Below are 15765 nucleotides of genomic sequence, written 5' to 3'. Positions count from 1 at the left end.
AGCCTTTTAAAATAACAGATGATAGAATCCTAGAATAGAGTTAAGTGATGAAAGAAAGTCTGATCAAATTACAACCTGTTTAAAGATAAGGGAAGACACCCGCTGCGATGGGCCGACTGGCATCAAAGGGTATATATACCGTATGCGCTTTTTCATCCGCATGCTCCCACTCCCTCTAGTGTGATCCCAAACCCACTCCGGTGTCCGAGCTTTAATCCAGCACTCTCTAGTGGGTCAGTCTAAGGGGAGGATCCCTCGATTCTTACTCCCTTGAAACCTGTCGGACTATCGCTGAGGATATCTTCGTCTGTTATTTTAAGAGGCTTTGATTGTAAGTGTATTTGTAAATTGCAATTATATAGCGCTTACCCATGACGAGGCGATGAGCCTCCTTTCAGCGAGTAATATGCTACTCCAGAACCCAAGGTGCGGGGATGTTACTGGTGGCATTATTTCGGACATGTCACTTCTCATTGTAGAATATGCTGCTCAATAGTGCACATTGTTTTTAGACTTTCAGGATATAAAGAGATTGTTCCCTGGGGAAGGGCATCTGGCTTTCCAGAAATGAACTGGGGATTTGGGGCAATTGGCGAGTCTTAATTTAAAGTGACAGATTTTATTTGGAATAACCACAAAGAGTGAGGTTGAACATCTTGGAACACAAATAAGCGCACCGATTTTGGGTACAAAGGATTGCTTTGTTGCAAAGTTTCAGTGATTCATTGCTTATAAGAATGTGGGAAATGAAGTAAGTCTTCATGAACTGCAAACGGTAGTGCAACAAGAGGGGGGCACTTAACAGAACTGGGACAGTGCTTGTTGTAATACTGTTCTGCTTTCCCCTGCTTAGAGTGTCATTTAGCCCCCTATCTGACCATGTTCTCCAACTAACAGGCTGGCAATGTCTGAAGGCCCATCTCGTGCTTATAGTGTCCTAAAGTCCCCTCTCCCCAGCAGACCATGTTCAGCCTTGCCCCCACTGACAGTATACTGCAAACCCATCCCTGGCTGCCAGTGGCATGCTGCGCCCTTGAATGTTGATTGTGGTTGCGTAAAGGTGTCCAACAAAGCCGAATCAGATTGTTTCTCCCAGCATCCCCCTGAATTTTCTGTTAACCCAGTATCTGCACCCCTCTTTCTTTGCAGATCTGTTCATTGAGCGCTTCTGCATGACAGGCGGGAAGAGTCCAATTGACTATCTGAAAGCATATCACACCAACCTCTACCTCTCCTCCGACTCTGAGAAAGTGCAGGAAGCCATCGAACAAGGTAAGCTCACGAGGTCCACCGTTGGCTTCATATGGACTTGAGAGGGAGCCTCTAAAGATCTCCCAGGAGTAATGGGCTCAACCAAGTCTACCTGGGAGGAGAAAGGCACTTGCAAGTTGTGCCTAGGAGTGTCGTTCATGATGACTTTTGGGAGTAGATGGTACATAGAAAGCCACCTGAGAGTGAGTGGGGCATAGAAGGTCCGCCTAGGTGTGTGGAACTGATGGGAACTCTAGTAGGGTATGAGGGAAATATGGAGATTAGGCCTGGAAATGCAGTAAGGCATAGTTGAGCCCCCCACTAACGGAAGAGTGGGATGGAGGGGCATATGTCAAAGTCTCTACATCACAACCAAGAAATCATTAATGCAAAAAATGCAAACAAAATCGTAACCATACATTTTAGAGGGTGGTATAAGCCAGATGTGAACTACCTACATATGTAGGCTGGGTGAGAAAGCAGTTAGGGGATATCGCTGCATGCTAAGAGCACCAACAGTGACAAACATAGTGCAAAATTAGAGTCATAGGGGGTTATTACAACTTTGGAGGAGGTGTTAATCCATCCCAAAAGTGACGGTAAAGTGACGGATATACCACCAGCCGTATTACGAGTCCATTATATCCTATGGAACTCGTAATACGGCTGGTGGTATATCCGTCACTTTACCGTCACTTTTGGGACGGATTAACACCTCCTCCAAAGTTGTAATAACCCCCATAGTCTTTTTAGTAATGGGTGGAGGCAGTGGGTTTTTGGTAATCTGTTCCTTGTTTTCCAAAAATCAGATTTCAGGGCTCTTAGGCCAGCTCCTCATACTTCACAGGAGAGTAGTTCAGTGTATTCCACAGTGGGTACTGCTGGGATTGCGGCAGCTGTTAATTCGCTTGGAACATTTTCCCCAAACTACTGAACCTGCTATGACTTGATAATAATGGCAGACTTCACACGGCATAAATAACAAATGGCAATAACAGTGTACGTGACCCTGTGGTGCCCATTTCTAACATGCACAGTATTGGAATGAAAGGGGTGCTGCTATGATTATGCTTCGGAGGCAGTGTTGTCATTGTCCTCAGTGGAGGTACCCTGAAGACCATGTTCATGGTACTTCTTGGGCGGAGGCATGTTTTCAAAGGGATTAATGCTGGGGTAAAAGTATATGTGGGTGGAGTGCCTGAACGGATTGCGACCCCCGGGATGCTAGTGGAATTGAGTGAGGGAATACTGTTTAAGGGGAGGTATGTTGGGGAGGAAGATGGGGTTGGGGGTTTTCCTTGTGTCACTGGAAGGCAGACGTGTTCCTATGGCTTGGAGATTGTTGCCTGCCCAGTGATTAAACCTTTCTAAATTCAAAATGTTTAATGTTTCAAGGCTGCTATTAGGAGTGGAGGGTCATCCCAGAGTTGTTAGGTCTCTTATACACTACATAAAGTATGAGTAGTTATGTTAGTATTTATTTTACAGGAATTGCAGCAGCGACCATCTTTAGTCCCAATAAAGACGTAGCTGTGTTTGAAGATCAGCTGCGTGTTGCCTTTGACGGGGATGCTGTCCTCTTCTCAGACGAGTCTGAAAAGATAGTGAAAGAGCATGGGCTGGACATGTTTTTTGAACATGAGAAGGCGTACGAGAACAAACCTTTGGCCAAGGTACCTGCGATAAGTCATTGATCCATCACTCCATGTGTGGAGCTCTCTGGTATTGACATTATGTACTGTGCATGCGGCAGTGGGACTTCAATAGAAGCCAAAGTTGTAGAGCTACTTCCAACCTTCATTTAGGCAGGACTCTCCCAGACACACATATGGAGGGGTCAGTAGATAATAGGTACCGTCCACGGTGGGAAATGGCTATTTCATAGCACCACAGAGGGAGGTGGTGAATGGCCTGAGGGCCTGTTCCCAAACCATGAGGCAGGTAGGTAGTAGGCCCTGCTAATCGTAAACACCAACACCGTGAGGTCACTATTTACTCTTATTTAGACCTTTATCTCTCTTCTCCTACCCATCACCAACCTCACCTGCAATAGAGCGGAACACAGATGATTCTTTGTCAAAGGCTGGTCTGACCCACATCCAGACACTAAAGGGAGCCAAGTGCCACTTTTGACAACACACACTCTACCCAATTTTTAGCAAGATACAGAATTAGAGGGGTGACATGAAATCTATGTGCCAGAAGGTTGATTGATTCATTGATCGATCTATTATTTGTAAAGTGGACTGCATGTCATTTGGGGCATTTTGATGCTGGCAGGACAACTAACTCTACAGAAAGTGAGCTGAAAACTAAAAAGAAACTAAAACTAAGGAGAACAGAAAAGTCTTCATGTTGGTTCTTAAAAAAGAGAAGGTCTGTAGGAAACATATATGAAATGGAAGCTCATTCCACAATTTGGGACCTAGATGGAAAAGTGATTTGTCCACACTACCCGGAATGTTTTATACAACTGATTTATAGGAGCAAGTGTCTGACAGACAAATATAGTCTGTGCTTTAAAGGGATCTTTGCACCAAGCAGAACACGTTGAAATGTATTTGTGATCTCATAGACACCCAATAGAATTTTTCTGGGGCCACTGTAGCATGGTCAATGTTGTGAGCGGTTTTGCAAACTGCAAGTTCTGGGCGCTCTGAAATTTGATGAGTGCAATTTACGGTTGTCCCAGGTACATGTGAATGCAGTAGTTTAAAAGAGGACGCATGGAGCCACCACTTTGGTGTGAAGGTCAGACAAGAAAGGAAGGACCCAGCTCAGCAGACTCAATACTTAGAAGAAGTGACAGAATGCATCTGCCCTTTGAAGGACAGCCCCTCATCCAGGAGGTCTCCCAGAGACCTCACCTTCTGTGTACATTATGGAGACTCCCTAGGGCAGAGGGCCAAAGCAACTTATGCCATATATGTTTCTGTATACCAACTAGCAAGACTTCGGGATTGTTGGCATTTAATTTGAGAACACTGCTACTCATTCTTTGCTGGATACTCAGTAGTCACTGTTAGACTTAGAGCGTGGAGCCGGATTGTCCTTGCAGATATGGTATGTGGTACATCTACTTCACCTGACCCCGTAATACTTGTTTCACTGAGTCTTGTAAGAGGATAGTATGATAACCATGTCGAGCACAGCAGGAAAATATGATAATATCACTGCGCCCCCTTCTTCTAAGATGGTCTGCTGCTCACATTCAGCAATAGGCAAAGCAGTTCCTGTGCCAAACCAAGGCTGCCAATGATCCAGAATGTCATCCTTCACCAAATAGGTTCATAGCTGTGTTGCCATTGCTCTTTCTGTGATTTTGCTTTGCTGGGTGTAGTGTGATAGGTAGATAATTGCTTGTAATGGATTGGTACACTTTGTCCTTTTCAATAGATGGGTAACAACTCCCAACCTTAACATTCAGTGGAAACCAGCCTGGAGTTAAGGAGTCAGTAATGTCTGTAAGTCTGGAAAATGTCAGGTGCAAAGGATTGTAAAATGGAGACTAGGTGACTCTTGTCCGGGGAACCAGACTTGAGTTTATGTAGAACTCTGAAACTTCTTTAATACCTTCAGGAAATAAAGGAGGACCATCTAGTGGCTTAAGAAGCTGTCTAGGTATTTTCAGGTGTAGGCTTGTGAGATAGGCTGTGATCTCTTAATGCTATTACTGATGTTCTGGATCCTAGAATGGAAACAAATGAACAATTTATCACAAAGTCTAGAGCACCTGACAAAGCAAAAGATCTGAAGAAAAGATATGAACCCTTGAAAAAGGCCTCAAGGAGAATATTCAGCCAGAAGAATGTGTAAACAGAAATAGTCTGATTAGATTAAGATTTAGATCCTGGCGGAGAGGATTACTCTGTCACAAACATGACAAATATCCCGTCCGCCGTAATACGATCTCATTATATCCTATGGAGATTGTAATATTGGGAGGGAAAGGATAACCGTTACGTTTATAACAGAGTATTCCATCCGCCGGGATCTATATTAGGCCCTATGTTTTGAATGGTTCCGATTTGTAAGTCGAACATGCAAAGTCAGTGGAGTTATGGAAGAGCCTGGTGTTAACAAGGGCTGTGTTAGAAGGGTTGTGCATGTCTAGATGAATCTGCTTGTGCAGAAGTAAATAGGTTGTGGCAGGTGCCTCTTTAAGAACATGTCCAGGTGCCACAGTGTGCAGTATTATCCCGGTGTGGCAGGTCCAGCAGCCCTGGAGATGCAGTGACGGAGGGCTTGTGCGGGTTATAACCAGCCAAGGGTCCGGAGGTTGCAGCGGTAAAGGGGATATGACAGTTCCCAGGATCATGAGGTGCAGGGCTAGGGTGATTGTGTAAGGTCAGGTGCCCCCAGAGGAGAATGCTAGGGTTGTGTCAGGCTTTAACTTGAGTTTATTTTCATGTCATTTTTTAGGGTTTCGTAGAAAGGTTTAGACTCCATACACTCAGTCGGAAATGGAAGAATGTCTGGTGCTACCAGCAGAAGATGGTAATGAATAAGTGTTTTGTCATACAGAAAATTAGGTGATATGGATAGAATGCAACTGCAGGCAACTCACCAGGTGCTGTCTACATAGAAATAGTTGTGTTGTGACAGGCACAATGTAAAGCTTAAGGTATATGGGTGGTATGGAAATGTGAGCTAAGTAGAAAAGACTGGCTGTTTGTGAGGCCGTGGGGGTTATAAATACTGGCTTTGCGGGGGTGTTTCGGACGAAGCCTGTCCATTCGGGGTGTTCAATGGAAGGGTCCTACTGTAAGGAAAGACAAAGCAAAGGTTTGTACAGTGTTCTTGGAGAGTTCATACAAACTACACAAAGAAAGTACTCATTTCTTGCTTTTAGTGGTGGACTTTAGTCACAGTATGCAAAGGTTTCAAAACCTTATAAGCTGTGAAGAATACATTAATTTACAAAGGTGCTAGTGTAAACCATATGAAAAATAGTAATAATGCAATCTAGATCTGTATAACTGTAGACAAACAGAATAGGACAGTTACTTATTTTAATGGCAGAGATGCTGTAAAATATGGGAAAAGACTTTTGAATCTGCTATGAAAGGTTATTGATGAAAAACATGGATTTGACGTAATTCCAGTTCAGTCTATTTTAATTGACCTAGCTTTACATCAAATCCAAGGGGAGTTTTTGCCCACCAAAGGCCCGCCCCCTTTTAAAAAAAATGAAAAGAGGTTGGCACTTTGCGGAGCAAACCAATTTAGGCTCTACAAAAGGGTGGACTTTCAGCACTAAAAGCCTTTAGCACAGGTGAGTTGAAGCTGGCGATTTGTATCGCGCCCGTGTAGACGTTTAGTAAATCTAGTCCCAGGTCTCATGACGCACTTGCTGGTGTGGAGAGGGGCAAACGGTTGGTGGAACTCCTTCTTCGGGGTTCCCACTTCGCCCGCTAACACATTCACTGCGTGGCAGAGGTCTAGGCCTGGGAAGGGGGAGATTTCTTTCTCGAGTAACACATTTCACAAGAACTCTATTTGTGGCGACTGCGCTCTCTCCTCAGTCGCTCAAACAGGTACTTACCCCTCCACATCAAGCCACAGCTGTCAGGCCTGTCACCAGGCAGGAGCCCCATGACAAAGGATAGGGCGAAAATAGCAACAGTTAAAAGAAGGTGACTTAAGAAATTGAAGACAGGATACCAAGGCTGAATAGCAAGGCTGCCTGGTGAATAAATGGCCGGGGGTGTATTATAAGCACACAGACACTCCACTTGGGCTTGAACTCTCGGCACTGAAATGTACAATTGTCTAAACAGAATGCAACAGCCCTATGATGTAATACTGCAAAGAACGCTGTTTGGAAGGCTTTTTTCCACGATAAACCTGCTTTGATTGGAGTGGTTTGCGGTCGTTGTTGAATGTGTTGCTTACAGTCTACTTTTCGACTTTTAGGGGCCTTTGAAAGGATTCCTGGAAGCGCTGGGAAAGCTGCAGAAGAAGTTCTACGCCAAGGGGCTGAGGTTGGAATGCCCTATCCGGACCTATCTCGTCACCGCCCGTAGCGCTGCCAGCTCCGGAGCCCGAGCTCTGAAGACCCTGCGAAGCTGGGGCCTGGAGACTGACGAGGCGCTTTTCTTGGCAGGAGCCCCCAAAGGGCCTCTCCTGGAGAAGATCCGTCCGCACATCTTCTTTGATGACCAGATGTTTCATGTGGAAGGGGCGCAGCAAATGGGCACCATTGCAGCCCATGTCCCATATGGCGTCGCTCAGAAACAAAAGCGACCTACGGAAGACAAGGCCCCAAAGACCGAGGCGTGAGGCCTTCCTCAGCCAGCGCGAATGGGCCTGCTTCCGGTCTCGGACACCGTCCTCAGCTGGCTACCTGAGCCTTTTATATATCCGTCGGCTGTCTGGGCCGGGCCTGTCCCTAAACTGTGTTCTCTGTACAGCTCGTGTGGCTAGTCCTATTTTTGGAGGCCCCTTTCTCGCCCAGCAAGACTGGGGCTACTTCCAGCCTGGGGCGTCTCCCTCACCCCATGAATTGTTGACGCCTTCTCCAGGCTGCAGGGCTAGGGACGCCTCTAGTTAGTGACATTTGTCACAGATGGCCTGACTGGGATGGTATCCAGTTTAGGACACCTTCCCCGGCCGGCTGGACTGTGCCCCTGTGACGCTGTAGTGTGTTGACACTTTCATCAGTCAGCGAGTGGGTCTGTCTCTGGTCTGGGGCTCCTTCTTAAGGACAGAGGGCTGTCTCTGGGACTGTCTCTAGACCTTCCTCAGCTGCTAGGCCCTAGCCTGTCTCGAGTCTGAGGACGGTGTGCTTAGCCGACGGCTTGAAGCTGTCTCTCAATCTTCTTCATATGATAGGCCTGGGCCTGTCTCCTGACTGGATTAGAAAATGTTGCTGAATGTATCTCTATATCTGTCGTCCCCAAATCCTACAATTTAGCTAAGACATTGTTGCCTGACACAGGTGCCTTGTTGCAGTGTGATCCCGTCACTGGTGTAACTCAGAGCAATACCGCCCTGAGGCATGTGCAGCATGGGGGTGTGATCATGTCACTGGTGTGTCTCATAGGAATGTGCTCCTGTCACTGGTGTGTCTCATAGGAATGTGCTCCTGTCACTGGTGTGCTGTAGGAATGTGATCCTGACACTGGTGTGTCTCATAGGAATGTGATCCTGACACTGGTGTGTCTCATAGGAATGTTACCCTGTCACCGGTGTGTCTCATAGGAATGTGATCCTGACACTGGTGTGTCTCATAGGAATGTGCTCCTCTCACTGGTGTGCTGTAGGAATGTGCTCCTCTCACTGGTGTGTCAGTAGGAATGTGATCCTGACACTGGTGTGTCTCATAGGAATGTTATCCTGTCACTGGTGTGTCAGTAGGATTGTGCTCCTGTCACTGGTATGTCAGTAGGAATGAAAACCTATCACTGGTGTGTCAGTAGGAATGAGAACCTATCACTGGTGTGTCAGTAGGAATGTCATTCTGTCACTGGCGTGTCAGTAGGAATGAGAACCTATCACTGGTGTGTCAGTAGGAATGAGAACCTATCACTGGTGTGTCAGTAGGAATGTCGTTCTGTCACTGGTGTGTCAGTAGGAAGGAGAACCTATCACTGGAATGCCAGTAGGAATGAAAACCTATCACTGGTGTGTCAGTAGGAATGTTATCCTGATAGTGGTGTGTCAGTAGGAGTGTGAACCTGTCACTGATTTGTCTCATAGGAATGTGAACCTGTCACTGATTTGTCTCATAGGAGTGTGAACCTGTCGCTGGTGTGCCTCATAGAATGTGATCCTGCCACTGGTGTGTCCTATTGGAATGTGCTTCTGTCGCTGTTGCAATGCGTCGTAGGAGTGTGTTCTTGACTAAAACGTCGCTCTCGGAATGAGACTCTGTCGTTGGTGTTTGTCACTGGACTGTGTTCCTGACGATGACGTCGCTCCCAGGAATGTGATTCTATCACTGGAGTTTCTCCTGTCTATGTAACCTGACTGGAGTTCTTGGGTGAAACTTTAGGTATATAGCGTTTCTCTTCCCCTTCCTCTGCTCCTTCTCACCCCTTTCTCTGTGACGCGACTTCCTCTTCCTTGTCGGCCTGTCCCGCTCTCCATATGCCGCTGCCGCTCTACCCATTACCTCTCTATCCCTACACTCTCCCCATCACCCTCTCGCTTGCTTCCTCCTTCTTCTTCTCAGTGGAGGGGTCCTCAGAGAGAGCAGCCACCCAGGCCGTGCTGTCTTCAGCTGTTTCCAGGGTCCTTCTAGTCTCACGGCGACTGCTGCGGCCCCACTCCCCCGTAATGTAAACAATATTAAGTTCGCGGAAATGTGCAATGCCAAAATGTAGAAAACGTTTTCCTTTTTCCTTTCAGTAAGAGTTAAAAGTTCAGCGTTCAACAGTCCAGTGTCACTATCCAAAGGAACCAACGGATCATGTTTCAGAGAACTCTCGTCCTGGACGTCCTTGTGAAATGGAGAGATTTATATGTGTGAATACAAATCAGGATGTCGGCGTCCACCCGGGGCCTCGGTCCCCTTCCGCAGGAAGAGCAGTCACATGCATCCCCCGAAATCAGCAAAAAAACAGCATTCAGTTCCCCATCAGCGACTCAAGGGGGCAGTGTCGAGCCGTGAGAGTTTGTCAGAGGACCGGCCGAGCGCACACAGAAAATAACGCAAGAGGGGGTATGAAGCTCACTGTCTGTTTATCCATGTACACCGGTTTCTTTCTAGTCCCAACCCGTGATCTGCCGCCCTCTGAGCCAAACACAAGCTCGCTGGGAAACCATTTGTGTTATTTCTGTAAGAGAACTTCACCTTTTGGATTCCTTTCAATTATACCCAGCGGGATTCTAGCAGCTGCACTTTTCGTGGCAGCGGGGACAGCACTTCCCTTGCAGAAGGAAGGTGGGGCGTGGGAGGAGCGCTAGATGTTCATAACATGAAAGAGTTCCCAGACTTTCATAATACGTGGGGCTTCACCATACTCTTTGTTGCAAGGGCGAACCACTTATTAGTAAGGGGCATCCCCACTTTATTTACGGAGGCTTTAGCGTCTGCACCCTTATTTACTGCGGCCAGAATTTTACAGTAAAAGACCCAGCGCGCAGAATGACAGCATTCATCAGCATAGGATTACAGCAGAGGCACTAAGAACCAAAATGACATGCAATTTTTAAAGCTAGTAACGGCTGCTAAGTATCCCTGCTTTGGAAAACCTGAAAAGGTGCCTCCCACCTTTTTCAGTAGACCCTCTAAAAACCTGGACAAGAACTAAATTTCCCGAAATCTGCTGTGACAGGTGGTGAAAAACCAGGGCTGTCCTGACAAATCCAGGACGCCTGGTCACCCTGCTAGAACGGCAAAATGCACTCCTACCTAGCACCGTCGTAACTAGGTCAAAGAGCCCCTGCGTTTTTATGAATGGGGCTGAAGCCACTCAACTACTATTACGGGTGCCCTCCGTCTAAAATGTGGATCCTTGCAATGTTTAAAACAAGCCCGATGAACTACCTGCTGTGCAATTGTCATCACACTCACGCTCTTATGTCCAACCTCAACACTATGTCACAGCCTGCGGATTTTTCCTTGATGTACAGTTTGGTTTCACAAGTATGTAAAGTACACTGACGCCCCAGAATAAGGTCAACATCGCTATACAAGAATTAAGGGCCAGATGTAGGAAGCCTTTTGCGCCTCGCAAACTGTTAAAAACGCAGTTTGCGAGGTGCAAAAGGCTCAACGCGATGCAGAATCACATTTTGCGAGTCGGTACCGACTCGCAAAATGTGCTTCCGACTCGCAAATAGGAAGGGGTGTCCCCTTCCTATTTGCGACCGCATCACGATGTAGAGTTGCTTTGTGACCACAAAAGCGGTCGCAAACCAACTCGCAGTTACCATACACTTGAAGTGGATGGTAACTCATTCGCAAACGGGAAGGGGTCCCCATGGGACCCCTTCCCCTTTGTGAATGCTCACAAAAATATTTTTTCAGAGCAGGCAGTGGTCCTATGGACCACTGCCTGCTCTGAAAAAACCGAAACAAAAAGGTTTCGGTATTTTTTCTTTTTGCAGCTCGTTTTCCTTTAAGGAAAACGGGCTGCAAAGAGAAAAAAAAACTGCTTTATTTAAAAGCAGTCACAGACATGGTGGTCTGCTGTCTCCAGCAGGCCACCATCCCCATGAGTGCCTAGACTCGCTATGGGGTCGCAAACTGCGACCCCCTCATAAATATTCATGAGGTGGGTCTTTGCGACCCCATAGCGAGTCGCAGAAGGTGTCTGAGACACCTTTCTGCATACCAGTTTGCAAGTTGCAATTTGCGAGTCGGAAGGACTAGCAGTTTGCAATTTGCAAATTGCAAATTGGTTTGTATGTACATCTGGCCTTTAATTAGTACATGGCACAGGTGGGTTAAGTCTCTACACTCATTGCAGTCAGGCGCGAGCCCCTGCACACTGACTGCGGCGCATGCAGAGCCCTCGCACACTCGCTACCTCACAGGAGCACCTGCACTTTTCGTACCTACATCAGGTCTTCCTCCTTGCATTAGCGTGTGTACTACTCATCTTCACACACGTCCACGAGCTTGAGGATTCCGGGGACACTTTCAATACTGATCACAGTTTTGGATACATAATTATTGGTGTTAGATGTTGTTTTGTTATGGAGGGGCCATAGTGCACCCACATGACACCCAGGAAGACACAGGACCGTTCATTGTGCCCATCTGCTACCGGTACTGCTGCAATATTTTATGTCCTCCAGAGTCTCCAGTCATCACTCCACTTAAAAAAATAAACATTTGTACTACATTTTTGTCAGAGGTGCGAAAAGAGTAGGACACGTGGACAGAGTGGCATAAACCAGGACGCAAGGACAGACAGTGTGGGGAGCCTGGGTCAGAAGAACTTGAGGTCCACGAACAGATGCCGTGATAAGCCTGGAGCCCTTGGACAGAGGGGAAATGACCTGTGGGCCCAAGGACAGGCAGAATGAGAAGCCTCTGTGCCATGGACAGAGACTGAAGTGAATTCTGACACGACTGACTGACAATGTGATGAGCCTGTGGCACTTGCATGGAAAGGAAAGGATCCCTGGGACCAAGGGCTGATAGTGTGATAAGCCTGGGGCCCTTGGGGACAGGAGCTGTGGACCCAAGGACGGGCTGACTGAGGAGCCTCGGCCCTATGGCCAGAGACTAAAATGAATTCTGAGACCATGGGCAGACAGCATTGAGAGCCTGCAGGCCTTCGTCAGAGATAAAAAAAAGGAGCTCTGGGCGACACTGAGAGACATTGTGATGAGCCTGTGGCCCTTGCACAGAGAAGAAAGGAAGTTTGGAGCTGTGAACAGGCAGAGTGAGGAGCTGTGTCCCAATGGACAGATACAGAAAGGACCTAGGGGCATATTTATACTCTGTTTGCGCTGAATGTGTGTCAAAAATGTTGACGCACATTCAGCGCAAACCTTACACCATATTTATACTATAACGCCCGACCCCGCGAACGTCAAAATTTCTCTGTGTGCGTCATTTTCTGGATGCGTGAAACCACCTTGTGTTAATGACATGCAAGGTAAGCGTTCCTGTCCGAAAAATGACTTTAAGGCCTGTGCGCCTTATTTATACTCCTGCGTCATTTTGACGCACAGGAGGAGGCGGGCCTTAAAAAACGGCACCCAGCCTGATGTGTGCCGTTTTTTTAACGCCTGGGTAAGGGCAGGCGTTAAGAGAACTGTGGGCTCATTTCCATGGTCTCTGACCATGGAATCAGTACACAGGTGCCCTTCCCTGCCCCCAGGGACACCCCCTGCCACTCCCACCCACCCCTGGAGGACACCCATGGATGGGGGGTCCCATCCCAGGTAAGTACAGGTAAGTTGAGGTAAGTATTTTCTTTTTGTGGCATAGGGGGGCCTAACTTGGGCCCCTCTACATGCCACTGTGCCCAATGGCCATGCCCAGGGACAGCAGTCACCTGGGCATGGCCATTGGGTGGGGGGCATGACTCCTGTCTTTGCTAAGACAGAAGTCATTTCAATGGGGGTTGTGCGTCAAGAAATGGCGCAAGTCCGGTTAGAGCCATGATTTTTTGCTGACCTGACTTGCACCATTTTATGACGCACAACCCCCATTTACCCCTACGCCGGCGCTGCCTGGTTAGAGTCATTTTTTTTTTTACTCTGACCAGCCCGATGCGCGGGCTAACGTCAATCCATAAATAAGGCCCCCACCTGGTGTGTTGGAATGGCGTTAGCCGGCGGTAAATTTGTTGACGCAAGCCGGCGCTGGTTTGCGTCAAAAAGTATAAATATGGGCCCTAGAGTACCATGAACAGTGAGTGTGCGGAGCTCGGAGCCCATGGAAAGACAGCATGAGGAGCTTGGGGCCCATGGGCATGCAATGAGAGGAGCATAGGGGCCACGTCCAGCAAGTCTGAGGAGCTTGGGTCCCAGAGACAGATAATGTGAGAACCCCGGCCTCTGGTCAGGTGGTGGGAGGAAATGTGAGCCATCTGATACCGTGAAAGGAGCTTTGGGGAGGGTGGCCTGACGCCCTGGTTTTTCATCATCTGTCCCGGCAAATTTCACTGATTTCAAGTCATGTCCCAGTTTTTCAGGAGTGTCAAGTGAACAGAGAGGGAGGCATGCTTGTATTTCTTCCGGTGCACATTTAGTGTCAAGCCTTTTCAGAAATCACTTAAATGAACACATATGATTCTCTGCGTACAAACTGCATTTGATTTATACTCCTTAGTGTCTCTGTGGTTTCTATTTCGGCGAGCTCTATCAGTCGTTTTGTGGCCTGTGGCCAGTTCAAAAGTTGTACTCCTACTTCTGTGATTATGAAATGCCCCGGTTTTTGTTTTTTAAAATCTGCCCCTTGCTGTGGGGCAAAGGAGCAAGCGTCTGGGGAGTCAGGGGCGCAGCGAGCGAGTAATGAATGAGCTTGGAGCCCACGGACAGAGCGCGAGGAGCATTATTCCCCTGAGCGAAGCGCGTGACGCGCCCTCACAGCGCGTCTCACCGCCACGTGCGCAGCGACAGGAGTAGAGGGGTCCTTTCGAAACGGCAGGACCTTCCAAAAAGGGCGTTCTGGCTTCATTCACAGGGTACTTATTCAAACGTGTTAGTATGCATGTCGTCATTTATCTGTTATATTTGTCGAATGGATATCTTTCCCTGTATTTTTGCCTGTCTGTAAGGGTTTCCTGCTGGTGTTTGTCTTGGTAATCAGGGCTGTGTGTGTGTTGTGACCACACGTGTGCCCACTTGTATGTGCGAGTGCCCGTGTGTAGACTTGCAGGGTTCCATTCGCGTGTATGTGTTACCCACGCTATGGCGACGGGACTGATCTTCATAGTCATGAATAAACTCTAACTGAACCTTTTGTATGAGATCCAAGTGCACCGTAGGGGCAGCCCTCATCACATTTGTAGCCTTTTTAAAGTCCTTCAAAGTTTGTGTTTATCAATCGTGTGTTTGTGTGCGTGTCGGAGCTGTTTTAACGGTACATGCTGTTCTGACGTAAATCAGTGACACACAGTCATTGAATGCTCGGCTTTCTCCCGTGCGCCAAAACTGTCCCCTTCCGGCTCCATGCCCGCTCCCCACCTGCCTTCCTGCTCTCAATAGCAAACCCCCCACCCTTCCACCCAGCTCTGTACGCAGTGTCCCTCCACACGCTCCTTCCCTTTAACCCTTCCTTCCAACGCCCGCCCTTCAAGCCACACCTATCGCTCACCACCTCCTCCACTCCTGTCTAAATAGCTCATGTCCTTTCCCTCTGCCTGTCCACTGTCCCCTGCCATTCTGACCCCTGTCCCCCGACCCCTTCTGCAAAGCACACGCAAACACGCCGCTCTCGCCCCTCTCCGCTGTCCCCTTCCTCGGGGGCCTGCTGCTTGCCTGGCATTAGATCCGTCTTCCGATGTTTACGTTGGATCTGGAAAGTGATTAATATTGGAAATGCCTTTCTGTGTATTTATCTGTAATAAAGACTTGTATTAAAGGGCGTCCTCCACCCGACTCATTCTTGTCAGGCGCAGCAGCGAAACATTCCCGCCCAGAGCACGCGCCAGCACGTGCTCTGCTGCTTCCCCACGTTCCCGCCTACAACTTCACCCTCTAACTAAACCAGCGAGAGGGCGGTACCCCAGCGCTAGCAGGCATTTAACTCATCTTTAGGTTGAGGCACTATGCTTCGGTGTGGAAGGAAGCCGCCGTATGACCCCTCTTACACAAGCCTAGCATAGAACCCCTCATTCTGGCTTTTGGCCTATACTCCTGCACCCTTTATCCCCAAATAGGAGAAAGAGCTGTGAATTAACAGCTTTCCGCCGATTTTGAAAGCAATAACACTTTGACGGCAGTCGGAATTTACTTTAAAAAATCATGGAACTGTAATTGTTGTACCAGCACCTCTTGGGGACTTCGAGGTGACTCAGTATGGAGGAACGTCAGCTGCTATGATCATTGTAGACCCGGCCTCCGCTTCGATGCTGCGTCCCTCAGCATTTTCATTCAGTGACT

General features: G+C 47.9%; 1 protein-coding gene across 1 annotated transcript in view; it reads left to right on the top strand.

The window, feature by feature from the left end:
- The window catches only part of NT5C1A (5'-nucleotidase, cytosolic IA), a 164597-nt gene extending 149350 nt beyond the window's left edge, over nt 1-15247 (top strand). Inside the window, exons 4-6 of the mRNA XM_069223419.1 lie at nt 1150-1272; nt 2740-2924; nt 7168-15247. Of these exons, the coding sequence (XP_069079520.1) occupies nt 1150-1272; nt 2740-2924; nt 7168-7533 (674 nt within the window). The 3' untranslated portion in view covers nt 7534-15247. The remainder of the gene's footprint in view (nt 1-1149; nt 1273-2739; nt 2925-7167) is intronic.
- Nucleotides 15248-15765: the final 518 nt, after the last annotated feature.

This window comes from Pleurodeles waltl, chromosome 3_1 (assembly GCF_031143425.1).
Source record: "Pleurodeles waltl isolate 20211129_DDA chromosome 3_1, aPleWal1.hap1.20221129, whole genome shotgun sequence".
Taxonomy (NCBI): Eukaryota; Metazoa; Chordata; class Amphibia; order Caudata; family Salamandridae; genus Pleurodeles; species Pleurodeles waltl.
The sequence above is the reverse complement of the archived record's forward strand: the minus strand, read 5'-3'. Positions and strand labels throughout refer to the sequence as shown.